This window comes from Ailuropoda melanoleuca, chromosome 1 (assembly GCF_002007445.2).
Source record: "Ailuropoda melanoleuca isolate Jingjing chromosome 1, ASM200744v2, whole genome shotgun sequence".
Classification (NCBI taxonomy): Eukaryota; Metazoa; Chordata; class Mammalia; order Carnivora; family Ursidae; genus Ailuropoda; species Ailuropoda melanoleuca.
This window is the reverse complement of record NC_048218.1, coordinates 200,887,613-200,914,814: the sequence shown is the minus strand read 5'-3', so window position 1 is coordinate 200,914,814 and position 27,202 is coordinate 200,887,613. Positions and strand designations below refer to the sequence as shown.

Sequence of the window (27,202 nt, the reverse complement as noted above, 5' to 3'; positions counted from 1 at the left end):
CATTTTTCTTTCCCAAAGGTGATCCCTAACTCTCAATATGGCTTGCTTTGAGAAAGCAATTAGAATGTCCTCAACTCTGACCCAGTGATCTGTTTTGTCCTCGTCTGGTCAGCCTGCCTAGAATTGCCTGTAACATCAAGGCTTACTCGGGTTCACTCAGGACAGAATTTATTGCTCCTTAGGAAGAAGTTTTTTTGTTGTTATCACTGAAATCAAGTGATCTGAGAGGTAAATTGTCACTGATGCATATAAATGCTATGATATGTAGGTAAATGTCCCTCCTTAATTTTGATCCTTTTAACACTGTTGATGCGAGCTGGTTATGGACAACAACAAAGACATGATCTTCAAAAGGTGAAATGGATGTTTGAGAGTCTGGAGAATAACAGCTCCCAAGGCAGTCATAACAAGGTCAAGCCGTGAAGAATAGTTGAAAGAGTTTGGACAGGAGAAGATTCTGACGAGGAAGAGCCTTCCAAAAATAGAAACTTAATGACTGAGGGCCTCAACAGTGAAGGTTTTGCTTCAGTACTGGCTCTGCTGATTTATAACTTGGGGCAAGTGTGCTGTACTTCCATGTATCCCAGTCTTCTAATCTGTAGAGTGGGGAAAATAGCTCTCATCTCCCTCATAGAGTTGAAGACTGAATGGAAAACATGTACGTGAGCAAAGCATTTATTCAAGTCCCTGGTGCATAGCCAGTGCTCAGTAAAAAGTAGATGCTGTTGTTATTATTACTATTATTTGATATTACTATGGTATCAAACAGAAGATCCTGGAATTCGGTTAGGCCACACTGAACACTGAGAGCAAGCAGAAGCGGTGTCTGCCAAGATGTGCCTGCTCTGAGAGCCTGTGGTTGCTAGCCTTGCTAGCCGGGGCTCTATGGATGCCTACAGCCAGTTGTGATAGCTGCCCTGGAGGTGTGTGGGGTGCTGGGGCCTGGTGGCGGTGGTGGTGGGTGATGACTCACTGCACAGTAGGACGTGGGAGATAAGGTGGTTATGCTCCTGAGGCAGCTCCCAGAACAGAGGTGACTTTGCCTCCAGGAGGCAGCAGGGTGGGGAGGGGAGGGCTGGCAACCGTGTTGCCATATCTCCATGGTTGGCTCAGCGTTTCTAGGAGAGACACTAAGCCCAGGCCACAGTGCCTGTTCATAGGGCTCATGTAACACAGCACACTTGGGCCTCATCCAGGTCTTATCTAATCTGAATTGTCCCTACTACCATTTTCCTAGAGAAATATCAGCCCAGAGGGCTTGACTGGGTAGGAAAGGAATGGGGAGGGGAATGGGTGTGAGGGAAGCTAGAAGTTCCAGGTTGATCATCTGGGGAAGGGGAGATCAAAAAGAAGGTACAATTCCAAACATACCGAAAATCTCTCAAATCCCAAGTCATCATTTTGGTCTCAAGATGATTCCTACAGCAGCCCTTAACTACGATTTCCACCGGCATCACCATTTTCCTGGTCATCCAGAAACAAACTATGAAGCCCATCTGTGACCGTTACACTTGCTTCCTCCTCCCCAACTCCATCAACTTCCATGACTTTATTCCCTCCCATAAAGGTTTTCTGTCCATGTATTTACATCCCCTCCACTGTCAACCTGGGCCAAGCCTTCACGTCATTATTCCTTTACCACCCAAGTAGCAATGCCTCTCTTGTCTCTCATCTCATCAGTCCAGATCCCCAGTACCACACCAGCTTTGCATGGCTACTATTTTCATCACGTTAAACTCTTCTTCAGAAGACTTCAATCTCTCCTTTTGTGATGCCTGAAGCCCCGACTTTTCTTCATGACTTTCCTGATACTCTATAACATGGCCACCATAGTCATGATAGCTTTGTTCCACTTCACTAACCATGGACGGGAGGGCCTTACCTCCATCCCAACAAATGCACAATAGCACAGTGCTGATGTGGGCAAGAAATACTGTCGAGGAATCATTAGTGAGACTATCCTATTTTGCCTGGGATGGGAAAACAAGGGACAAAGGGGAAATACCTTCTCTCAGAAATGTGCTCACTGCGACCACAGGGGAGACCTCAATATGATGTGGGAAAAGGAGTTTCTGGCTTGGAATGCAATTCATTCCTACAAATATTTATAAAGCACCTTAGGTAGATACGAAGGCTAAAGGGACACCATCCCTGCCACTAAAGATTTGCAGTCACTAGGGAGATGAAGATGCAAGGCACCTGCAGAAGAGAACACAGAATGAAAGACTCAGCAATGCCTCATTCTTTGTAGACTGTATGAGACCCTGTGAGGTGGACAAGGCAAATATTAGACTCATTTTCTAGATAATAAAACTTTCTCACCTGTTTGAAAATTTAAGTGGCTTGTTTATTGTCACGGGGCTAATAATTAGCAGATCAGGGTCTCCTGGCGGTGCACTGTTCTGCCTGCAAACAGCCGAGGTATGACATACCCTGAGAGCCATCAAGCATTCCCAGGAGCTTTGAGGGCTCCTGGCTAAGGTGGCATTTACCTGAGAATTGAAGGATCCAGAAGATTTCAATCCTAGGAGAAAGGGGTGAAGAAAGAATATTCCAGAAATAAAGAAACTCCTTGAGCAAAGGCACAGAGCAGGACAAGAGGAGCCACCCAAGAGCAAGATTGCTTGGGGAGTGAAGACTCCCTCCCTTCGCCTCCCCTGAGAAGCTAAGATAAAGGAGGAGGAGAGGTCTGGGTGTCTCTGGACTGATAAACAGACTCCACCCAGAGGCCAATAGCATGGGTATGGGGACAGGAGGGTCAAATGGCAGAAGTGCCCCTTCTCCAGGACAAATGAACTGGGGTGGGGGTAGGAGGGAGGCCATTTCCTGAACCCCTGTTTTAAGACTCAGCACCTAGGGCAGAGCCAGGAAGATTCTGGGAGCTAGGGAGGACTAACAGAGAGCAAGTCCCCTGGAGAAAACTATTCCCTTCTGGGGTCAGGTGGCTAGGGTGGGGGTGGATGGCCCTGTGCGTGAGTGCTGTGCCCCCCAGTAGAGAGGAGGGGATGTGAGACCTGGAGAGCAGAAACGGGAAAGGAGAGAGAGGTATCCAGAGAGGGAGGAAAGTGGGGGTGCATCCAGGGGAGGGGCCTCTTCTGAAGCCCGTCTGGGAACACTGCCCTGGATGATAGCGCCTGTGTGACAGGAAGCGTCAAAACGACCTGATATAACTCTCTTTAATGCACCCCCTTCCTGAACCAGCTTCTCTCCCCTCCCTCCTCCTCAGTTCAGGAGGGTGGAGACCAGAGTGGGGAAGAACCCGGGACCGGGGGAATGAGCCAGGCAGGTGGAATGAGACCTCCCTGGAACCAGGAGGTAAGTGCTGTCCTTGACCCTTATGGGACAGATGAACGACATCCTTTCCAGCTCTAACATCCCACAAACTCTCACTCACAGCCTGCTTGGTCCTTACCCAGAACAGGTGGCATTTCTTGTTTGCGCATCTCCCAGGGGTCCAAATAGGGCTAGGTTTAGGGAGAAAGAGAATTGTCTCTCTACAAAGGGGCCCTGGCACTAATTTTTTCTTTCTCCTCTCTCCTTTCTCTTCCTCACCCCTCTCTCCCAATCCCCTCCATCTTGTGGTTTTTACTTCCTGGTTGCCTGCACAGAGAGCTCCAGAAGAAAGGCTGCCCAGTGCCACTGAACCCAGCAGACAGTGGTCCATGGTCAGGCGGGTGCTAACGGCTGGCCTGCTTTTCAGTTTGCTCCTTGGTTTCTCTGTGCTTTTGGTCTACATCTTCCGGAGCTGTGGCCCTGGTAAGCAAGATTCTGGAATCCCCCAACCTAGTCAGCCCTTCCTCATCAGGGACAGCATCTGCCTGCCCAGCATCATGAGGCTTTGTGCCCACAGATATACTCACCACTCAGTCCTGCCTGACTCTCTCCTTCCTCCCCACCTCCCGAGGACTTCCCCCTCCCAATCCTGCTCCTGGTCCTGTCCTTCTCACAGGGTCCCTCTCCCCTTTCTCACCAGGCATTCCTTTGCCTAGCCCCTTGGGGGAGCCCTGTCCCTTTCTCTCTCCCTCTCTCCTTCTCCCAGTTCTGAGCTTTTCCCCACAGGCCCCTGTATGACTCCTGTGTGTTGGGATCTCCTGGCTCGTTACCTGGCCTCTGGAAACACCAGTGTGGCCCCCTGCACCGATTTCTTCAACTTTGCCTGCGGACAGGCCAAAGGGACCGATTATTCTTTCCAGGCTCTTGCGGAGGAGAACAAGAGACGACTTCGGAGAATACTGGGTGAGGCACTCTGGGCAAGTGGGTGGCTCTGAGCCTAGAACTATCTTGCTGTCCCAAACCTGTGTGCTTGTGGGACAGCTGGTTTGCTTCTCTGTCACCGCAGCTTGCACTTCAGTACCTCCCGCCTTCTCTTCTGGTCCCTCTTGTCATCTTTCCTTTCCTGCTTGCCCACGGACTACTGTGTTCTCTTCAAGCTCTCCCCTTCTTTGTTACTGCCTCTAAATGTTCAATTTCTCTCCCATGCCTGGGACCTTCGCCACCTGCATCCGCTCAACCTGCTGCACATAAGCTCAGGTGTCCATCACTCTCAGCCACCAGCCCCCCACCCTGCTTGTCTTGTAGCGCCCCAACAGTGGTCAGTGTCATCCTCTCCTTCCGGGCACTTCCCGGCACTTCCCGGCCCCCTCTCACCATTATCTCCTGTTCTCCATGGAAACCTTGGACCTTGGTGTGAAAGCTTGACTGGAAAAAAGGGGATACTGGGGCTGGCTGGTTGGGATGATGTGGCCAGTGGGGTGAGAAGTGGTGGGAGGGGTGGATTATCTGGTTGTGTGCCAGGGAATGGATCCAGACAGGTGCAGAAGGTGTGCTGGAATAGAACAGGGCCTACCTAAAGCGCTGGGAGTTCAGAAGAGGCTGTGTGTGGAGAAGATGAAGGAACTGACAGGAAAAGTCTGAGGGAGGAGCTGCGGCCATCTGGGAGGTTGAAAGGGGGTTCCAGGAAGTTGGAAGATGGTAGTGAGGATGGGGAATGAGATGGGGTGCGATAGGCACACATTTCCAGCATAAGGAAGCTGAGGGAGCCTGTGGTGGTATCTGCTGGAATTTGGGACACCTGAATGTATCCCTCTGCGTTCCTATTGATGGAGAAGGAATGGAGGCAGGCCTTCCCTTGGTAGAGGGGCCATGCTTCCAGTGAAGGCCCAGAGATGAAAAGAAAATGTTTGCTCAGAATGAATGCTGTTGCCCACAAGAGAGTGAAGGGTATCAGGGGCTGAGGGATAGGCAGTGGGTATTACAGGGTGGCTGATTCCAAAACATATGCCTTTGGGTTATTGCTTGTTTCCTGGGGTCCTGAGCAAGGGTCTGGACCCTGTTTCTTCTCCTTGCTAAACCTTTCTGGATGAGTTTTCCTCCCTCCAGTCCCTCAATGTTCTCTGGTTTCCCTATTTATTCTAATCTCTTCACTCACCTCCCTCCTGCCTTCCCTTTGCATCCTTTCTCCCGTATCCATAGGTGATCCTAGGTGTTCTCGTTTCTTCCTTCTTTCCCATGTCTTTTCTTCCCTGATTCTCTTTCATGTCTCCTTTGTTTTTCTCAGTCTTCCCCACACTCCCTCTCCCTGCACTTGTTCCCCCATTGAGCTGATCCAGCCCTCCCATCATTCCGCCTCTGCATCCCTGTGTTCCTCCCCTTCCTTCCATTTCCCTGGGAGTCTCTCCTTTCTCCCTCACATTCCCTGCTCAGCTCTCTACTCCTCTAATTTTCTCATGCTTCCTTTCTAGAAGCCCCAGGTTCCTGGCACCTGGGCTCTGGGGAGGAGAAAGCCTTCCAGTTCTACAGCTCCTGCATGGACACAGATGCCATCGAGGCTGCTGGGGCTGCCCCCCTCAGACAAGTCATTGAGGAGGTGAGACCCGGGGCACTAACATTTCTAGATACATAATGCATAGGACCAGTGTATGCTCAGGGCTGCCCCCCCTTTTTTTCTACAAAGGGAGGGGATATCTCTTTCTTAGAGTTCTCCAAGTTCCAGGAGGGAAATGGAAATGGCAGTACCCTCTGGAAGCATAAGGACCCTGGGTATCATAGAGAAAGAAGTATAGAGGTGGAGCCTCGAGGGTTCCAAGCACCCAGAATAGTAGTGAGGAAATAGCGGCTGTCTGAGGAAGGGTGGAGGGGCAGGTATCCCAGGCCATCCCCCTATGCTGAGCCCTATCTTTCTGCTTCCCAGCTCGGAGGCTGGCGAATCTCCGGTAATTGGACTTCCTTAGACTTTAACCGAACTCTGAGACTTCTGATGAGTCAGTATGGTTATTTTCCATTCTTCAGAGCCTATCTGCGACCTCGTCCCACCCCTCCATACACGCCAGTCATCCAGGTGAGTGATGCACTGGCAAAAATGCAGTAAGACATGGGCCTGCCTTGTGTTCTAGCCTAGCATCTCCTAGTGGAAGGTTGTGGGCTGGAGAATGAGGATGAATGTGCAATGCAGGAAATATCCCTATCTTAAGGGAAAATTATTGATGTGACAGCCAGGAACACTTGGTGAAATTAGGGAAAGGAGCAGTAGGGCCAGTCCGGAGAAGACAGATGTAGTTCCCATCTTCCTTACTGCTTATCTGGATTACCCCTGCAGCCTCTTAATTAGCCCCTTTGTCTCCAGTATGCTCTCCTCTTATCTACCCTTCATTTTTGCTAGAGGGACCTTTCTAAACCAAGAACTAATCATGCTATTGTCTTTGTTTAAATGCCTCCAATGCTTCACCAGGTCATCACGATCTTGTTCTTAATCCTTAGCAAAGCTTTGCAAGTCCTTTTGTGATCTGACCCTTACACACTTCTCCAGCCTTATCGCCTGCCCCATCCCTTGTCCCCCTCAAACCTCAAATCATGCTCCCTCACAGCTTCAAGAATATTCCTCAAGTCTTTGAATCTATGACTCCCTTCGCTTGTGACACTGCTCCTGAACCTCCCAAACTCAGCCTGGAAAACTCTTACATACTTTTCAAATTTGGGGTTTGATTTTTATCTCTTACAGGTAGACTTCACTGACACCCTAGTTATGAGTTAGGTAGACCCCTCTGTCCTCCCACTTGCCAAATCTCATCATCGAACACCATGTTAAAGACCATGAGCCCCTGAAAACAGGACCACACCTTATTCATCTCTGTTCCCCAGGATCTAGTAGATCTAGTAGAGGGCCAGGCAGCCAGAGGCCCACAGCAGGTGTTTGCTAAACAAGCAAATAAATAAAAACGTTGAAGGTATCAGTATTGTGGTAGGCAATGCAATGCCATCTACTTGGCTCCTGCTCTCAGAAGTTTCACAGAATTATGTGGAGATGAATGTACAAGAAAAGCTGTTGTTACTCAGTACGAGGCATTCTAAATTTCTGTTCTAAAGGGTATGCTCAGGAGCTTAATCGGTGTGGCCTTTAGGGAGTAGTTAAGATCTGGAATGGTTAAGGAATGGCTCAGAGAGGGGAGAATGTGAGCTGAGTCTTGAAAGGTGGTTGAATCACATAGGTGAAGGTGAAGCTAAGGGCATGAGGAGGGCTTCAGGAAAGTCCTGAGCTAAGGGAAGAGGCTGGAATGGTGTGACTCCTCTGTAGCGTCAGTGAGAAGACTGATTTGTGGAACAGAGGATTTGGGGGAGGGGTGAGGTGCGGCAGGAGATAGATAAGAGCAAGACTGAAGATTTGAGGTTGGGCCTGATTATTCCTGGCCTCAGAAGCCAGATGGAGGTGATCACTTCGACTTAATGGAAAAAAATGCTACTGGGTCCTTTCGAATATGATGGCTGTGCATTGCACTTAAGCAGAGGCAGCGATGTTAGAGGTCAACCTGGAGATGTTGAGGAGTCTAGGTAAGCCAATTTGGAGGATCTGAACTAAGATGATTGTGAGGAATTGAAATGGAAAGGAAAGGCCAGGCTTGAAGATTTAGGCAACTTCATCCCAGTGGTGATGGTCCATGGTGCTTCCAGAGGACTTGGTGACTGACTGAATGTAAATGAAAAAAATGGAGAAATTGGAAAATGACCCCACAGTTTTGATGTACTGTGAATGGGAGGAGGATGGTTACCATCAACTGGAGACTGGATGGACTCTGAGGGGAAAAATAGGTAGACAGGATGGACAGCAGAGGGAGCACCCCACTGGGGGTCTGGGGGCAGGGAGGGCGAGTCAGACCAGCATGGCTGAGCCACAGCGGACAGGGGAAGAGCATCTCAGGAGGGATGGATCGTCACGGATTCCAGAGTTTTCTGAGCTCAGAGAATAAGGAATGAGAAGACACCATTGGGAAGCTTCTAGAAGAGAGTATCAAAACAGTTCTGGAAATGGACAGATTGTACAGAGTTTTAGAGGAAGGCAAGGGAGTTGAAGCAGGGACATAGATGATTTTTAGTTCTTCAAAATGTGGACATAAAACGTGACAAAGGAGCCATGCGAAAGATTTTTCAAGATTGGGGGAAGTGTACAGCTCGAGGTGGGAGCAGGATATTGAAGTTGGAGCAGAAAAAGGCAAAGTGTGGGGGCGACGATCTTCAGAACAGAATCAAGGACATGCCAGGACTAAGGTGGGGCAGATGAGGTAAGTGAGTCACTTACCTGTGTGTAAAATTAAAGAGGATACCAAAAACAGTAACCAAAATAAATATTTTAATATTTAAAAAAAATCAAAGCCAATGCAAAAATCCATGATAAACAAAATATGAAATTTTTGTTCATTGTGGGTTTTTTTGAAGAGATTATTTCTCCCCAAAATGGACTGAAATTTTATTGCAGACTTAAGAAAAGAATCTTTAATTTTTCTTCAAAATGAATAAAAAAATACACTTGGGATTTTCGGGAAAAAATCCATGACGAACAAAGCTTTGATATTTTAGTCAGCGTGGATTTTAGCATTGATTTTTATTTTAAAAAATACCGATTAGGATTACTGTTGTTTACCGTTTTTAGTACCTCTTAAATCTTGCGCCTGAGAGAGTTTCTCACTTCCTTAACTCTAGACCTGGCCCTAGCACAGGGGATGGCTCCCTTCAGGACACGGATTAGTATGTTTCTCTTTTGCTGAGCACCCCCTAACTGGTTGAAATACCCACCCTGTCTTGACATTTCCACGTATAAACTCTTTCCTCCCATCGCCCTAGCCCCAATCCCTCCCTTACTTTGTCCTCTCTGCTCCTTCTTTGTGTCCTGAGGCCCTTTTCCCTGGTACATTCCCCTTCTCCCCACACCTGTCCTCTCCTTCCTCCATGCTCCCTACTTCTCTCCAGTATCTCTTGTGTCCAGATAGACCAGCCAGAGTTTGATGTTCCCCTCAAGCAAGAGCAGGAACAGAAGATCTATGCTCAGGTAAGATGGCTCTGTGGACAAAGGTCAGGTCCTGACCTCTGATGCTCAGAGAAAGGCAGGGGGCTCTGGTGGCTGTGACTGAGGTTGCCCCTCCCCCAGATTGTGCGGGAATACCTGACTTATCTGAACCAGCTGGGAACCTTGCTGGGAGGAGAACCAAACAAGGTGCAAGAACATGCCTTCCTGTCCATCTCCATTACCTCGCAGCTGTTTCAGTTTCTGAGGCCCCTGGAGCAGCGGCGGGCACAGGGAAAGCTCTTCCAGATGGTCACTATTGACCAACTGCAGGTGCCTTGAACCGGGGACTGGAGGAGGATGGGCATGAGGGCTTCTCTCCCAAACTTTCTTGTTCTCCCTATCTCCTTTCTCCTCATTCCCTAATTCCTTCCCATCCCTAACTTTTCTGGTTCCATCCCTTCCCCCAACCACCCCCCTCCCCACTCCCTGTCAAACCCTAAGGGAGGGAAACCCCCTCTCCTCAATCCCATCCCCCTCAGCCTTTGTGTCCCTCCTCTAAGGAAATGGCCCCTGCCATCGACTGGTTGTCCTGCTTGCAAGCGACATTCACGCCAATGCCCTTGAGCCCCTCCCAGCTCCTCTTGGTCCATGATCTGGAGTATTTGAAAAACATGTCTCAACTGGTGGAAGAGCAGCTTTCATTACACAGGTTTGCCTCAGGTGGGATTGGGGAAGTATAAGGGCAATGGAAAAGGTCTGAGGACCCAGAGGCCTCAGGGACAAAGAAGATTATGGAAAATGCATGCTGGTAAGGTCCTCCCAGGACCTTTGATGGAAGGGATCCTCGGACACGAAAGGGCAGAGAACGGTTGGGGTGGATGGCCCAAGAGGGAATGGAGAAAACAGGAAATATGAGAGGCTTGGGGGACACGGGAAAGGGAAGGCCCACATAAAATGAGGAATACAGGTGTCCAGCAAAATACAGGGCTTGCTGGGAGTAGAACCCAACCTGTGAAGACCCTCTTAAGCTATAGGAGATGCTAGATGGCTGGTCACTTGGGACAGGGAAGGCATGTGCGTCTTGTCAGCAGCTGGGAGGTGTGGGCAGGAGGTGGAGACACGTGAGCCCAGTGGATGGATGAAGTGAAGGCTGGGGGTTCTCTGGGGGAAAAGCTGGGGGAGAGGCCATTTCTCAGCTGTGAGAGAATTCTGAGGCCCTTGTGGGTAAGGGTCTGTGTTGGGCTGCCAACCCCAGTGCCTGGGTGGCCACTACCTGAAGACAGCAGCTTCCTTCCAGGGGCTCAGGCTCAAGGCCTTTCTTCATAGGAACTCAGTAGCAGCAAATTCTAGAAATTCTTTGTGAAGGAAGCCAAGGGCCATTCTTGTGGGTGTGAGCAAGTTTATGTAAAGTTACAAATCAGCTGTAAAGTGAACTGAGATTTCTTGGTTGTGGAAGTAGATGAATCTGTTGGTTAAATTCTTGAAGTCTAGTCTTCCTCTAGCTCAGACCCTTCACTCCCTGCGACTTGAGAAGTCACCTCTGCATCTAGTTCCTTCTACTATCATTCTCCAGCTCACACCAAGAAAAGCTCTTCTTGACTTATTCCAAGGTCAAGCCCTTATTTTCTATAGATACAGAAGAGAAGGGCCTTCCCCCGGGAGTATCAAGGTGACTACACAAGTGGAGGCTGTTCTCGAGGCACCCCCAGAGCCCTGGGTGTATGTGTCCCGTCTCTCTTCCCTCCGCAGAGACTTTCTGCAGAGCCACATGATCTTGGGGCTGGTGAGGACCCTTTCTCCAGCCCTGGACGGTAAATTCCAGGAGGCACACAGATCGTTGATCCAGAAACTGGGGGAGCTGACCGAAAGACCACCCATGGTGAGGAGAGGAGGGGATGAATTTTCCCAGAACGGGGGCTAAAGGAGCATTTGCCATTTTGAGGGATAAATGTTGGCATATGTCTCCCAGGGAGAGGGCATGAGGGCAGTGCCCTTCAATATCTGGTGTTTCCATAGAAGCAGACAGGTTGGCCCTACAGTACTTATACTGAGGACTGAGATGGCAGGTACCAGACATTTACACACATCTGGCTACTTTTATTGACTTTGGCTGAGTATTAAGGTGTAAATATAAGACTCTAAAATGATCAACAATTGCTTTTCCTTTGTCATGACCTTTAAACTATTTGCCTAGTTATCTAGAGCTCTGTGATTTAAGGACATGGACCTAAAGCTTAGGATTCATTGGGATGCCAGACATGAGTAGCAAGCAGTGGCCTTTCCTCTATCTATGTGACTCCAGTGTTTGATGTTCAAATGCGATTCACAAAGAGTTCATCTCTGACATCTAATAGGATCTGTTGGGCCACAGCATGGGCTTTGTGGTCCAGATCCCGATATATCTGAGGTGGTGGCTGTGTAGCGAACACTAACCCAGGTCTCCCATGTCACATAAGATGTGGAGACCCTCCTTTACCAAGAACTTTGAAACCCTAGGTCAGACACATCCAAATGTAAGCAAGGGTATCTAGAACATTAGGTATGCTCCAACCTCAGTCAGGGTCTCAGTGTAGTCTTGAAAATCGCTGGGATTTCTTTTTCTTAGTAATTTGTGGACCATTTCTGTGGCTTGGAGAAACTCACTGCTTTGGCCACCTGAAGCATCTGTGGAATTCAGAGAGGGGAAATGTATGCATAGGGACTGCCATGTGGTTATCAAGTATTGGGAGTGAGATATTTTTCTCGCATATCCTTTAGATATGTATGAACTGATTTAATCCTCTGAAGAATTTCATGGGGTAGGCATATCATTTATTCCTGTTTTAGATGGGGAAACTGAGGCACTAAAGCTAAGTAACTTGCTCAAGGTGATATAGCTAGTAAGTTGGTAGAGCTCGGATTTGAACTCTGGTAGTCTAGCTTGAGGGTCTGTGCTTAATCGCTGTGGTAAGAGAAAACAAAACAAAACAACAACAACAACAAAACACTCCTTTTTAGGACTTTCACTCAAGTGGGCAAGTCCCCAAGAAGCTTCTACCCAGCCTTTCTCTTGACACAGATGAAGGAGACAGAGCTCCAACTCCTCTTAGTTGGCATTACTACAAAATCCCTGGCAACAAACAGCTTCCTGTCAATCCCAGAACCATGGTCTGATGGCACTTCTTGAAGGATGTAAGTGTGCCGATACTGAAATCACACTTAAAGGACTTAGAAGGCTTAAAAATTGCTAAAGTTGCCATCCTTTATATACTTATATATACATCCTTTATATCCATTATGTCCATCCTCATATACCCATTAGGATTATAGCTGTCCTTGGGCTTGAAAGTGGAGTCAAGTTCCACCAACAAATAGAATAAGAATAATAGCTAATGAACAGTGAGTGTTACTGTATGTCAGGCACTGCTTGGAACACTTAGTGTGGGTGCTTTTATTTAACCCTCCAGAAACACTCCAAGGTTCTCAGAAAGGGCAAATAACTTTCCCCAGGCCACACAGCTCATTAAGTAAAGAAACAGACCCCAAAACAGACCTGTCCACCTCATGAGGCCACATTTTTAATTACATACTGTGCAGGATTGAGAAATAAGTGGGTAGGAAAACAGAAAATGGGTTGGAAAATTCTTTCTACAAAGGTCAAGATAGTAAATACTTTTGGTTTTGTGATCCATACGGTCTGTGTTGCAACCACCCAGCTCTGTCCTTGTAGCACAAAAGCAGTTCCATGTGGAGTAAACGAATGTGTGTACCTGCATTCCAGAAAGACTCTGGCTCGCACAACAAACACTTAGAGTTCCCAAGAGGGAGACCTGAGGGAGGGTTTGAATGGCAGTGGGATCTCTGTGCTGGAGGCAGGACAGAGGCAGTTGTCTAGAGAGTTGAAAGGGTTTTCTGGCAAAGAAAGGGACATCATTTCATTTGGACAAGGCACGGAGCAGGCTGGCTAAACTTTGGGGCCATGTGGGGGATCCCCCTGTAGCTCTGGTTGAGAAGAGATGAGCGAGGCTTGCGTGGAAGGTTCTGCCTGCTGCTACTGGCACAGAGAGCTGAAGGGAGGAAATCAGAGGGGGATGGAGGGGATCCTCCAGGGCCCAATAGGCCACTGGCAGGACTTGGCTTTTCTCGGCATGAAATGGAGGCCTACAGAAAGATTGATCTGTTTTATGTTTCAAAAGACATATTTTGAAGGTAAGCAACAGGCACTCTGATGGACGTGTGCTGTGAGGAGGAGAGGGGACTCAGACACTGCCAAGGCACTGCCCTTGATGTGACCAAAATTCGTGGTCCTACCCAATGGTTATTAATTGCAGATTTCTAACCATACTCTTTGGAATGAATTCTAACTGATAGCGTCCTAATTCAGAAACACTAGGTCTCATTATCTGGCCATATTTTGTTGAATGATTTTGAATGAACAGTCAATGTAATAGCTGTTAAGCCAGGTCTTTGTCTTACTAAACTTGAGCAGCTGAATTTGGAGAAGTAAAGGGAGAACATCACATTTGTACCTGTTGAGTGAACTCTTTATATTCAGCCCAACATCCCGATTTGTTCAGGTAATTTTAGCCTTTGTTCCAGTCCTCTGTTGCATTACCTTTCCCTTCCCACTTTGGTCATTTGCAATTTTATTTAGTGTATCTTCATCTGGACTATGATTAAAATCCCGAAGAAGGAAGAACAGCATGTAGGGTCATGGAAGACCTAGCTATAAATTCATCAGTTCATTTATGCAATAAATATTCCTATGTGCCAGACTTCTCTCCGCACACGGGATACCACGTGAACAAAAGACAAAAGCCCCTGCCCTCAGACACTGATATTCTGACCAAGGAAGAAGGACAAAAAACTACGGTAATAAAATATGTTCGGTGGTGATTAGCTCAGAGAAAGAAACCAGGAAAGGGCGAGACGGTGCACTAGGTGGGGAGCGTGTTGCAGTTTTTGGTAGGATGGTAAGGGAAGCTCATGCGGACTTGGAGTCATGAGTCACTGAGGTTTCATTATGGTCCAGCCAGCTAAGCAGCCACACAAATTACACTATCTTCCAACACAGATTCCTGCATCTCATTCACAAGGACTTAGTTTATGGCTTTACCAAATGCTTCCACGGAACCAACGGCAACACATTAAGATTCACAAAGCGCTTTCAATGTGTTGATTCACCTGGTCTCCCAAGCAATGCAGTGGGGGAGGCAGGACAGGTATTCCTCTCCCGTGGACAGCTCGTGTAACTGAAGTGCAGGGGTTAATAACCCACATTTAGTAAATGCTGACTTCTCTGTTCAGAGATAGCATCGTGGTGGTTCCTTGAGGAAGAATTTGGCCAGTCGCCATGTTTTCTTGGCCTTAAAGCTTTTGACAAACTTTTAGCTAATCACCAACAGTCAAAAATTAGGAGATGGCACGCCGATAGTCACATCTCCAGCATTTTTGTGTGCGTGTGTGGTAAACATAAAACGTAGGCAGCAGCGGGCTGGAATTCTTCAGGGGTCACAAGTGACAGGGGCTGAGTGAGACAGCTCTATTCTATTCTTCCCATTGACCCTTGTCCCTCTATGCCCTGTGGGTCTGACGCCAGCTGCTTCTCAGTGACGCCACCACATGGCCCCTATCTGAGTTGTCTCTCCTGGTCTCTGGGTTATCCTAGTTTGGTGAAGCTTGTAACCAGAAAAATTGTTATTATTTTGGCATTATTTGGCCTCAGTGATCCTCAGCGATCCCTTAGTAATTACATGCTGTTTCTCAAGAGTTCAGAAATGATCGGTTTAATGACTCATTCTAGAATTGGGTGTCGAAATTAACATTAAGGATTCCTGGCTGGCCTGTAATCTCTAAAATTTACTTTCCCTCTACGGCAGATTAAGAAAATTTGTGCCTCCCTCCAGACTCCTAGAATTTTTTTCTGATTTCTATTATTTCTTAAATATTATTATTTGTGGTTCTAAGGTTATATCTACAACTTGTCTTCTGTTCCCTAAAATTAAGCTACTGGGCTTCATTATCTTGAGTTTGAAGTATTTCTTTCATCTTTTATATTTTGGCAATGATTTTTTTCTCTATATTTCTTTCTCTCTCTCTTTTTTAGAGAGAGGGAGCGCACACAAGAGAGAGTTGGGGGAGGGGCAGAGGGTTAGGAAGCGAGAGAATCTTAAGCAGGCTTCACGCCCGGGGTGGAGCCCAATCTCATGAACCTGAGCTGAAATCAAGAATCAGACACAACTGACAGAGCCACCCAGGTGCCCCTCTTTTTCTCTATTTTTAATATATATGGTATGCTCTATCATTCCATGTCTTGAGAGACAGCTCAGATACTCAGAACCCCCAGTAGATGAATATATAACTTTTCAACTTCCACCCCAAGACCTGCATTTATCTATAGATTCTGGAAGTTATTTTCCTGCTCATGGGAGATGTGACCCAGCACAACTGCAACCAAAAGAATCCCAGAGTTTCACAGAGGTTAGCAATGGGTAGTCTGAGGTGGCATCTATGCTCTCCAGTAACCAGGTTAGAGCCTGCTGGGGCCAAGGCTATGGGGACAGGCATGGAGGAGGCGAAAGCTGTTGGAAAAAATGGGCAGGCATTAGCAAAGGGATCAGGAAACAACTCAGGAACCAGGAGGTGTGGAAAGGGCAGGCAGATCACACTAACAAGCTCAAGGTTGATGTGTTTGCTGCTGCCCCGGGGGTGGGCCCTCCCCGCTCCCCCCGACAACAGCCTGATGAAAGGCGGTCTCAGATCCAAGCCTGTCATCAGGAGGCCTGTGGGGGGTGGACAGACATTGAAGGTGAGCAGCAGAGCCTGCCCTTGACCCAGTCATGGCTGTCAGATCCAGGTTCTCTTTCAATTCATCTTTAGTGTGCGTGTTTGTGTTTTAGAGCTGCAACCAATACACTATAGAAAGTGGCTGAGTCCTTAACCTCACAAGAGGGGACAAGAACACACAAGTGTGGGCAACTGGTCTGAAGCAACCTTCAAGATGGTGGCCGTCAGAATAGGCAGGCTCCGGAGTGTCTTCTTCAATGACGACACTGGCCTTCCCTTTTTGTTTCCTCTCTTGTGGGAAGCCCCTTAAACTCTCTGTCCAATCTTGGCACCAGAAAGCATAGTGGCAAGCTAACTACCTTCCCTGCGAGGAGATCTGTGAGGAGTAAATAAGTTACAGGAATGAAGTCTTGTGACTTCATCCCACTTACCCCAAATTAGCATATTAGCTGTTTTTCCAGAGTCCCAGCTCAGCCTTCTCCTAGGGCAGCTCTCTCACCCTCGGTCTTCTTGAGTGTGTTTCTCAGTTGGCTTTGTGTCATCTCTGGGCCCACTTCATGGTCAGCTCCTCAAAGCCATCCACACCCACCGCAAACACCTCCCCAGCATCTCTCTCTTGTGTTGCTTATTTTTTCTGTCCCTGTGCTAAGAACACCCCAGTTGCCAACCCCCTTCTGAGTTTTTGTCTAACCATCTGTCTGCCTTTGAAGTTGATGATATGTCCTTCATCTCATCCTCTTTTCCCTGATTTGGCCGAAAGTTTCTTAGCTCTCTGAATTCACGTTTAGTCTTCTTTTCTCCCCTTCTCCTACCAAACAATATGGCATCTAAAACCCATTTTCACTCTGATCATTTTCTTCTTTATAAGACAAAGTCCTACCAGATGATCCGTGATAACCATTGGAGAGTGGGGGAGGGTGGCAGAAAGGAGAGAGGAATTACCTTCTCCAATTTCCATTTTAAACAAAAAAACATGAGAGGGTGGCAGCCTTTACTGGGCTACCAGCATGGTGCATGTGGCGGGTGGGGACCAGGTGGCCGACAGACCTCCGAGGTGAGAGGTTTGGTATGTAGTCCTCTCCTACCCAGGAGTCTTTCTGTTCTCCAGAAGGGTGCCTCTGAGAGGACTTGCTTTCAAATTCAGTAGTCAATAAATAAGTATGATCTGCCCGATCCAGGCTCACGAGACTAATCCTGGAGGACATAACCTCTTTTATTACCAAGCGGCAACATCCCTACGTGTATCACCAAAAAGAATGCTAGAGCAAAGTGAGACGAACCCAGAAAGACATGAAAAGAGAGCCTCCTCTGGGGGTAAAGGTCTAGACAAGATAGGCGTGGGGAGATAGATGAGGAAGAATGCTTGATGGGAGCCATTCATTCCAGCTTTGTCTCCATAGCCTGCCCGCCCTCGATGGATGAAGTGTGTGGAGGAGACAGGAACCTTCTTCGAGCCTACCCTGGCAACCTTGTTTGTCCGTGAGGCCTTCAGCCCGAGCACCCAAAGTGCTGTATGTGAGGGCTCTTTCCCAGCCCACATCCCTCCACCCCTTCCCACCCAATCATTCTCTCCGAATTCTATTGACTGTGCCCTCCTGGATGGTCTGGACAGTCGGGGAGTCAGGCAGTCAGAGAGAGAGAGAGAGAGAGGGTCACTATGGGAGAGAAGTCGAAGGAGGCCAGGCTGCATCCCTAGGGTTTGCATAGTTTTGCTACGGGACACAGGTGTGCACAACATGCATGGAATTTGAACAAGTTCCCTAACTTTGCTGCTCTTGTGTTTCTCCAACCATAAAATGAGAAAATTGAACTTCATGGCCTCTAAGGCTACTCCCTGTTTATCTATGATTTTTTAACAACACAGGAAACGACAGGAGAATGGAATGATATAATCTTAAAAGGTGCAAGTAAATGAGTACTGAGTAGTCTTTGAGTGCCTACCATGAGGCTGATACTCTTGTAAGCACTTTGCATGAACTACTTTAATGCCTAGTGTATCCTAATTTTAGAGAAGAGAGAACTGAAGCTCAGAGAGGTTAAGTAGCTTGCCCAAGATCACACAGCTACCAAATTGTAGAGTCAGAGTCAGGATTTGAGCTCAGGCTTCTGATATCATCATTCATTTATCTCTCTCAAGAAAGGATACAAACAAGATGGTAGATGGCTGGGAAAGCAGTAACCACCCAGTTGGGTGTAAAGCTGGGAAGACTTCAGCTTGTTGGAAAGCTGAAATGCCCAGGAAGATGGAGAGAGGAAAAGGAGGTCTTAATAAAGAGAGTGTGAGGACAAGGGCCCTCAAGAGCAGAGAAGGGAATGATGGTTCTCTTCCTCCCTCTGCTTTCTGAATGGATTGCCTGGCCAAGGGTAAGGACGGTGTCTCCCTCCCCTGGCAGGCTGAGATCTCCCCACAGAAAGGAACCGTCTCCCCTGTTCACCTCAGGAGTGACCAGCTCCCACCTTCCCTTTCTGTGCTTGGCACCTCCTTTCTGTCCCCACAGATCTCTGTGCTCTGGGTTTCTAGTCACCCAATAAATATGACGTCCTACTTTCTCTCTCAGAGATCTTCCCCCTTCTCCGGTAACTCCTTGGGGCCAGGGCCCTTCCTACAGTCCCAGTGGGCAGGACCCCAGATGGAGGCTGGCCCTGATCCTGTTTCTCTATCCCGGCTCCTTCACAGGCCATGGAACTATTCACAGCGATCAAGAATGCCCTCGTCAGCCGCCTCAGAAGGATTCCTTGGATGGATGAGAAGACCCGAAAAGAGGCCCAGAACAGGGTAATTTCAGGCATGAAAGACAGGAGTCAGCAGGGGTGGAATTGAGTATTGGATCCAGAGATCACCCTGGAGGGAGGAGAGGGCAAAGGCACAAGGACACATGGCAAGTGTAAACGCCAGTACGCTGCGCATGCATCCGGGTGACAATATAAAAGGTGGGACCAGGGCAGTGAGCATGAGAAATTACCTCTGATAAACTTGGGGTAGCTAGGTTTCTTCTACCATTTGTGTCTCTCCCCAGGTCACCCAACTGCAGGTGAAGATGGGGGCCCCTGAATGGGCCCTGAAGCCATCACTGGCCAGACAGGAATACAACGATGTGGGTCCCTGCCCTTGCCAGCTCCTCATTAGTCCTCAGCTCCTCCTCAGCCCCCTGACCCGCCTGAGTGGCAGACAATCTGTTCATCCTGGGCAATCCCTAACTAACCCCTTCCTTGCTCTGTTATTGGCTGGGTTTTATGGGTGAATATCCACACTGGGGGTCCTGCCAGCAGAAGAACTGACCTTTTCAGGTCACACTGAGTGTGTGTGCATGCACATACACATGCATTCTTATGACTTGCCTGAGTGTGTTTATCTGTGCGCTGATTCGTGTGAAGCCTGTCTGCACTGACACGTGGTCGTGTCATTGTGCTGCTGTCCACTGTACTATGGATGACTGTGTGTCGGGGCTTCTCTGTCTGTGTTCAGATGTACCCACGAGGGTATGTTAGTGTGTATCTGTATTTGTCTCTGTGTATCCGAGTCACCTCCTGCCTCCTCCCAGATACAGCTTGGACCCAGCTACCTGCAGTCCTTCCTGAGCTGTGTCCGATCCCTCCGAGCTAGAATTGTCCAGAGCTTCTTGCAGTCTTTCCCCTACCACAGGTATAAGAGCAAGAGAGACACAGACCCTGCATCTCAGAGATACCCATTCAAGATTAGCAGGAAAGAAAGCTGGGGGCTTGGGGAAACAGGAACAGTGACAGTAGTTGAGAGGGACTTCCTATGTCTGGTGGGCGGGATCATAAATGATGCAGCTGGTGTTCATGTGTGCTCTTCCCATAGGTGGCAGGTGTCCCCCTGGGGGGTCAATGCTTATTATTCAATACCTGACCATGTGGTGGTCTTCCCAGCTGGACTCCTCCAACCGCCATTCTTCCACCCTGGCTACCCCAGGTAGGGGCCATTCCCTGACGGTGGGCAGGGGATTTCCCAAGCACGGTGGACAGATGTTACGATGGATGGGACTTGTGGTTGGAGAATTGGGGTCAAAAACTTGGAAGGACTCTGGGAGTAAGACAAACCTCTGTCTCCCCAGAGCCGTGAACTTTGGCGCTGCTGGCAGCATTATGGCCCATGAGCTGTTGCACATCTTCTACCAGCTCTGTGGGTAACAGTGGGCCATTGGGAGGTGGGGCCTTTGGGAACCCAGGTGAAGGCCCCAAAAGAGGCCAAGAGAAGGAGAAAGGGGGGGCTCCAGGCGGGACAGTTCTGAATCCTTTGCAATGGTTCTGGGGGCCAGCCCAGTCTGTGGTACCCCCTTGTCCTCATCCTTGTAGGGCTCCTTACTATTTCTTCACCTGGCTCCATTTTCAACAGTACTCCCTGGGGGCTGCCCAGCCTGTGACACCCGTGCCCTACAGGGGGCGCTGCTGTGCCTGAAACACCACTATGAGACCATTCCGTTACCCAATGGAACCTTCTTTAATGGATCTCGGACATTCCTGGAGAATGCTGTAGACATTGGGGGGCTGGCCATTGCACTGCAGGTAACTCCCATCCAAGAGACCAGGATCTGTTAATAGCCATTCCTTCTAGATCCGTCATGCAAACATAGTTGTAAAGCCTTCTACCCTTCATATACCCACTGAACAGATAGGGATCCCCCTCCTACCCCACAGATCCCTCTTTTCTAGAATATCCATAGATCTCACAAGTACATTTTTTCCTGGCTTAGACCAGTGTGTCTGTGCAGAACGTGGGCAAAAAGGCCACGAACTGGTTTTGGGTGTTGTGTGCAGGGCATCAGACTTTCAAATGGCCGTGGGTCTGGAGTCTAAGGGCTACTCACCATCCCACCCCCATATCCAGGCATACAGCAAGAGGCTGCTATGGCACCGTGGGGAGACCATCCTGCCAAACCTGGACCTCAGTCCTCAGCAACTCTTCTTCCGAAGCTATGCCCAGGTAGGCAGCCACCACCTCCCTCCGCAGCTCACTCCATGTCAGAGGAGTACCCTACTGCTAATGCTTAAAGAATGGCTCCTCGCTGAAACACCTTCCCCCAAACAGCCCCAACCCTCTGCCACAGAAGTCCCCACTGTCATCCTTTCATACATACCACTTGGGGCCATCTTTTCATAGTATTATAAATTCTTCTACCAAATTCAGCACCCCCTTCAAATAAAGAAAAAACGCTACTGCCAAATCCCTGAGATGAGCACAAGTTTTTTCCCTCTCATTTCTCCTCAAAAATGAGCCTTTGACAGGCTGTCTATAGACCACGTTCCTTCTCAGAGACCTCGCCCCCAGGTACGGTCCCCATCTGACAGCACCCCCAAGTACCACGTGCTCCCTCAACAAGACACTGCCCCCAATTCCTCAGTATACTGAAAGACCCCCTCACAGAGTTTTTCCAATAAACCCCACCTCTCAGTCACTGACAAATGGTCTGACTGCACAGCCCAGGCCCCCCTCACACGCCTCCTGCCAGATTAACTGACTGACAAATGTGTGGCCGGATCCCTGCTCTCATCTCTGTCTGCTGTCCCTAGTCACTACCTTGGCACCGGTCTGCCTCGTCCTACTGACGCTGATCTACCTGAAAATTCTGTCCTTCTCCTTACACCGCGTGCACCTCTCTTTCTCCACAGGTGATGTGTAGGGAGCCTGGTACCCAGGAGCCCCAGGATCCTTACAGCCCTCCCACCCTTCGAGTCCACGGGCCCCTTAGCAACACCCCAGCCTTTGCCAGACATTTCCACTGTCCACATGGTGCCCTCATGAACCCCTCCAGCCGCTGCCAACTCTGGTAACCTGGCTACCGCAGAGACTCCAATTCAGATGTCACGACATCTCCCTGCTCCATTCATGGAATCAGGCAATAAATCCCCTTTCTCCTTCCCTTCCAAAAATAAAAACTGGCACTTGGCATCTGTCTGTCCCTTAATGACTCTTTCTTGGTATGTTCTATGCCTAGAAGTCAGAAAAGATAAGAGGAGAAAAGGCCAAGAGAGTTCCAGAGACATAAGAAGAGGAGAGAACCAATGATTGGTGAACTAGTGGGTCTAAAGGTCAGTGGGCCACAGGTCCAGCAATTGAACGGACCAGTCAGAGACAAAAGGGCTTCGGTTAAGTCTCAGAAAGCTGCCCGCAAGTGTCTTCAGGATTTTATTGTTATTACTTTTATTGTTGCTACCCCCTTCCCCTAACGTATGTCCCGAGCAGAGCCAGGAGAGGTGCGGGAGAGAGAAGGGCATGGGTCTGGTGTCTCCTGACCTGGGAGATGGAGCTCAGAGGGTGGGAAGGCAGTCAGGCTGTGACGACGGGTGGTTGGAAGGCCAATGCCAGGATCTCTCGGATGCTGCATCCTGAGGTGAAGAGCCACTGGCCAGAGGCAGGAAGCCATGAGTATGCCTCCCTTGGGAGCAGTGCCCTGGAGCCCAGCGGGGAGAGAGGGTCAGTAAGCTATCATGAAGCGGAGATAGATATCCAGGTCCTCATCCAGGAGCCAGGCCACCACCTCAGCCTCAATGTCCCTCATAAAAAAACCAGGATGCTGGCCAGACTGGAGCAGAAGGCTAGGTCCGACAGGTGGTCACGTAGAGCTGCCGTGTCTGATGTCTTATCATCCTCTTGTTGGGCCATGTCCACAACCTGCCACATCTCACCCACTGAGGAGGCCACAAAGTGCTCTTCAAACTGCTCTTGATCCTGCTCTGGAACAGGGGAGAGGGGAAGGCACTGAGGGGGCTGATCCTAACCTGCCCCCACCCTGACCCTGGCCTGTGCCAGGAACACGACAAAGTTGGAAAATCTGGGAAGAAGTTAGGGCCTGGGGCTTTTAGCCCAATTGTGCCAATGCTGTCCTTGACCATTTAGAGGTCTCCTCCAATCTGTGTTCAACCACAGCACACACACCCTATTTCCACCTCGAACTGTCTCTTCCGAAGTGCATTACACCATTTGGAGATGGAGGGACCATCTTAAGAAAAAGACAGAAACCAGAGGCTCTTCCCAGACAAACACACCTGTGCCCATACACACACAAGACGCATGCACTTTCAGCTAACCTGTGGCATGTCCCTGAATATGGCCCTGGCTGAGAACCCTGCCCTAAACCCTTTAGTGACCCTTTCACACTACAATAATAGGGGACCCAAACCTATCTCAGGTTTTACTCCAGCCTGTTAACTAGTGGGGGACTGACTCCGAAGAGATCTGATCCCTGGCTCCAGACACCGTCCTCTCTTCTCTACCTACCTGTAGAGGGTATCTCCTTGTTCTGACTCCCCTCGTTGGGGTCCAGGCTGCCTTTCTGAGGCTTCACCCCCTTGACCCGCAGCAGCAGCAGGATGGCAGCCAGGAACGCTGCCCTGCAGAGCTGGGAGCCCAGGGAAGTAATGAGCCTGTCCATCCGCTGCCTTTGGCCTTCCTTACTCCCCAGTGCCCAGCCAGCTCCCCTGCCTCCCTCCCCTATCCCTGTCCTGGCCCTTACCATTTCCCAGCACCGTTTTCTTCCCTTCGCTTCCACAGGACCTCTGACTTCAGGAGCTTTGTGACATCACAGCCATGGGCCTGCCCCTCATTCAGGTCATTAGAGAGTTCCATTGCCAGGCAAGAGAGTGGTGAGTAGCTGGTAGCAGACAGCAGAAGGTTCTAGGATGATAGCAGTGGGTCATCCTGTGGAGAGCAACCAAATGACTGAAGAATTTACGAAGTACTTTTAGGTCCATTTTGTCATGAGCTCCGCATAGCAACCGGGACTCAAAGTTATAGGATCATTATACCCATTATACAGATGAGGAAACCAAGCTTCCCAAAAGACATGACTTTTGCCCTTAGCATCACCCAGACAATAGGGGCAGAGCAACACTCTTGACCACCTCTTTTCATTCTAGACATCACATCTTCCTCTCTTCCATGCGGCCTTTCTCCAAGGAAAGTGGCTTGTAGAGGCTGAGGCCCAGAACAGATGTGAAAATATCAGATCCTCAAGTCCTGGGCTGTACGTGAAACTCAGGCCCATCAAAAATGAGGGAAGTGGAGAGGCACAGGTGGACGGGCAGGGAAGTGTACATGGTGTGTGTGTGCGTGCGCACACGTGTGCATATTAGAGACAGAGACAGAGAACAGGGTGTCCTGCACTCACGAAGAAACTATTCCCTCATTCCTCACCCTCCCCTAGATTTTCCTCTCCCCAAGCCTTTGCTCTTGTGTACTGGAAGACTGAACCCCCCCTTCTCTAGTTTTATAGCCTCTTCTATTCTCAGACACAAAGAAAAAGTTGTTAGAGGCTCATTCTCTAAACTCCTTGCTCGATGGAAGTATTAGAGTCTTTAGAGAAGAACCAGCATGGTAGAGAGGCGAGGACCCTAAATAAGAGATCTCGAGAAAGCTGCCCGGTGCCCCAGGCCCGCCATGCCCAGGAACCTGGTGAGCACAGATGTGTTGGCAGTAATGGGCTGTGGCTAATTACTTCCTGGAGCAGAGATGGTTGGGGATGGGGATGGGGTGGGGTGAGCTTGGGAGATAGGATGAAGACCTGCCCGGATAACCAGAAACCAGCGCAGGCCACGAGCTACAAGAGGGGTGCTGGGGCAGGTGGAGGAGACTGCGGGCAGAGCTGAGCGAGCACAACCAGCTCACGCCACTCCTGGAGCCCGAGCATCCCACTCCCGAGTAAACCACCAAATGCAAGGGCTGGGCCGTGCACAGAAATGTGTGCCCTTTCTGGAAAAGAAAATTACAGACATGGAGTGCGAGTGGAGACTCCTTCCCGCAGACGGACCCCTGCTAGCAGATGTGCTCACCTGAAGGCTCTCCTCGGACAGCCTTACTACCTCTTGTATGCTTCCTGCTGATCCAGGCCAGGTGACACGGTGACGGGGGAGTGGTACAGGAGGTCACTTGATGGTGGGGGAAGAAAGATTGAAGGAAGCAAGTGACCCTGCTCACCCCTACCTTGCACTCATTGACCTTCAGGTCCAGGAAACAATGCTTGGGTGGAAAAAAAAAATCACTAATCTGGTTACTTGGGGGGAGGAGTCTCTTGTTTCCTGGCAAAAAAAGAAGCCATCTCAGGCTCTGTGCATATCGATGGGGAGGGCGGCTGGGGTGGGGCAGGCTGGTGTGGAAAGAACTGGGCTGTACTGACCACTGTTCCTCGCATTTCCTCACCACCCACCTGTCCCATTCCCTGCGCTGGAAGAGATAAATCCTGCAGGAATGTAATTGTTGTTATTACAAAAGTATTTAAAATCTATGAAAAGCGAAAAGGGCTAGTAACTCCACCATTCAGTGAAAATCACTATTAATGTTTTAAAGTGTAGTATTCAAGTCCTTTCCCTACATGGCTGTGGGGAGGTGGAATGGGAGAGTGTTTCCTAGAAAATAAAATCCAGGTATGATTCATTTCCCTCCTCATCACATCAGAGTGTGAGGTCTGACTGCTTTGGCACCAAGGGGCTCTGGGACCTGACAGTGTAGTAAGGTGCCCCTGGGCCCCTGGGGGCCATCGCTAAGTCTCCTGAGACTGCAGGGAGGCTGCTACCTGAGGAAGAGAGGTCCTAGGTGTTCGTGTCCACAGAAGAGGCTGAAGGAGCATGAGAAGGAAGGAGGGAGAAATAGGGTTGTGGCAGGGGTTATGACAAGGGTGGAGGAATGAGGGGAGGAAGCCAGAGGAGAACAGGGAACTCCTTAAAGATTAGGCAGTAGTGTTGCCCCTTGAACATGGGGTTAAGGGGCACTGACCCCCCACGCAGTCAAAATCCCAGTGTAACTTTTGACTCCCCCAAACATAACTAATAGCCTACTGTTGACCAAAGCCTTACCAAAAACATAAATTGTCAACTAACACGTATTTTGTATGCTATAATATAGCATACACAATACTATATATGTAATACACAATATTACATATTGTGTATTATATATTGTATTTTTATGATAAAGTATGCTAGAGAGAATTAAGAAAATCATACGAAGAGAAAATATGTTTACAGTACTGTACTGCCGTTACCAAAATTATCTACATAGAAGTGACCCCTGTGCAGTGGACCTGGGCAAATGAGAGGGTGGAGACCCAGAGGTAGGGATCCGTTCCTGGGCCCTCCTCTTCCCCCCACCCCGGATCCAAGGACAGAGCCCTTGGTGGCGAGCCCCCCTGCACCTGCTCTGTGCGGCTCTGACCGGGCCAGCCCCTCCCCGCCCCCACCGCCTCCAGGATTAGCTTTATGGGTTGAGTGTTGCCTCGGCAGGCAGGTGCTCCTTTCTCTGCCAGCCCCCTGCTTATCAGCGCATCTACAACCCCCACCTCAACCTTATCGTTCTGTCCATCTCCTTAGACTGGAAGTCCCAAGGCTTCAGAGGCCATTACCATCCCACACTGCCCCAACCTCCAGCAAAGCAGAAAATGGCCCTACAAGGTGACTGCCTCTCGCTTCCTGGCTGGCACCTCCCCACTCCCTGGGTGAGAGCGTGCTTCCTCCTGTTTCTGACATCTCCTCCTTTCCTTATTTGTCTCCTTTCAATTCTCCTCTAAAGGTCATTTTGTCCATCCTTAGGTCTTACACTAAAAGAAGGGGGGGTCCCCTGCTCCTGAAGATCCCCAAGGGGGAGGGTGCTCAGCCCACGTCCCCCCACGTCTCTCATATCTGTACAGGCAGAAGGTTCCCAAGAAACAAGTTGTGGCAGGTGATTTGGAGCTAAATTTCCAACTTTAAGGCCAGTTCTAGTTTTGCTGCTAGCTGTGCACCGTCACCCGCCCTCTCTGTGCTCTGTCTCCTCATTAGAATACAAAGAGAACCCCCGACCTTTTCCCATGTACCTCCTCGGCCTCCTAATCAGAAGAGAAATAGAACCCATCCTATCAGAAAACAACACGAGATCGTCTGTCCTCAAACCTCCTGCCTACTCGTTCCTGGAGAGATGGAGAGATTTTTCCCTCCACCACCTTGGCTCAGCTCCTATGGTTCCACCTTTGGAGTCTCCCCTGATTGGGGATCCACAAAGCTGGGAGGGAAGACAGAAGAGGGCGGCCTGGAAGCCTCCGGGAGGCTAGCTGTAGGGTTAAGGACAGAGACAACCACAACACAAAGAAGGAGCCCCTCGGGGCTTGTAGCCTATCTGTGGAAGGAGAACCAACAGTCCCTGGGCTCTTTCGATCATGCTTTAGGGACACTTCC

At 49.3% G+C, this 27,202-nt stretch overlaps 2 protein-coding genes across 10 annotated transcripts; one reads left to right on the top strand and one right to left on the bottom strand.

The window, feature by feature from the left end:
• The first annotated feature begins 2,750 nt into the window (after positions 1–2,750).
• KEL (Kell metallo-endopeptidase (Kell blood group)) lies at positions 2,751–21,952 on the top strand. Of its 9 annotated transcripts, none has more exons than XM_034638585.1 (19): positions 2,752–3,315; positions 3,609–3,756; positions 4,060–4,236; positions 5,742–5,866; positions 6,191–6,212; positions 6,289–6,337; positions 9,238–9,316; positions 9,524–9,604; positions 9,835–9,983; positions 11,024–11,153; positions 17,440–17,550; positions 18,717–18,815; positions 19,057–19,134; positions 19,582–19,682; positions 19,863–19,973; positions 20,116–20,183; positions 20,397–20,566; positions 20,889–20,984; positions 21,671–21,952. In XM_034638585.1, the coding sequence occupies exons 1-19, from the start codon at positions 3,274–3,276 to the stop codon at positions 21,830–21,832; spliced, it is 1,998 nt and encodes a 665-aa protein (XP_034494476.1). In that variant the 5' UTR covers positions 2,752–3,273; the 3' UTR covers positions 21,833–21,952. The 9 variants fall into 9 exon arrangements, with proteins under 9 accessions (XP_034494485.1, XP_034494476.1, XP_034494459.1 ...); XM_034638568.1 differs by having other exon boundaries at positions 9,416–9,604; XM_034638563.1 differs by having other exon boundaries at positions 2,753–3,045; positions 3,227–3,315; positions 6,191–6,337; positions 9,254–9,316; positions 9,416–9,604.
• A 604-nt stretch (positions 21,953–22,556) lies between these two features.
• LLCFC1 (LLLL and CFNLAS motif containing 1) lies at positions 22,557–23,539 on the bottom strand. Its single transcript, XM_034647805.1, has 3 exons — positions 23,515–23,539; positions 23,280–23,400; positions 22,557–22,735 (listed from the first exon to the last, which is right to left on the bottom strand). The coding sequence occupies exons 1-3, from the start codon at positions 23,515–23,517 to the stop codon at positions 22,557–22,559; spliced, it is 303 nt and encodes a 100-aa protein (XP_034503696.1). The 5' UTR covers positions 23,518–23,539.
• Positions 23,540–27,202: the final 3,663 nt, after the last annotated feature.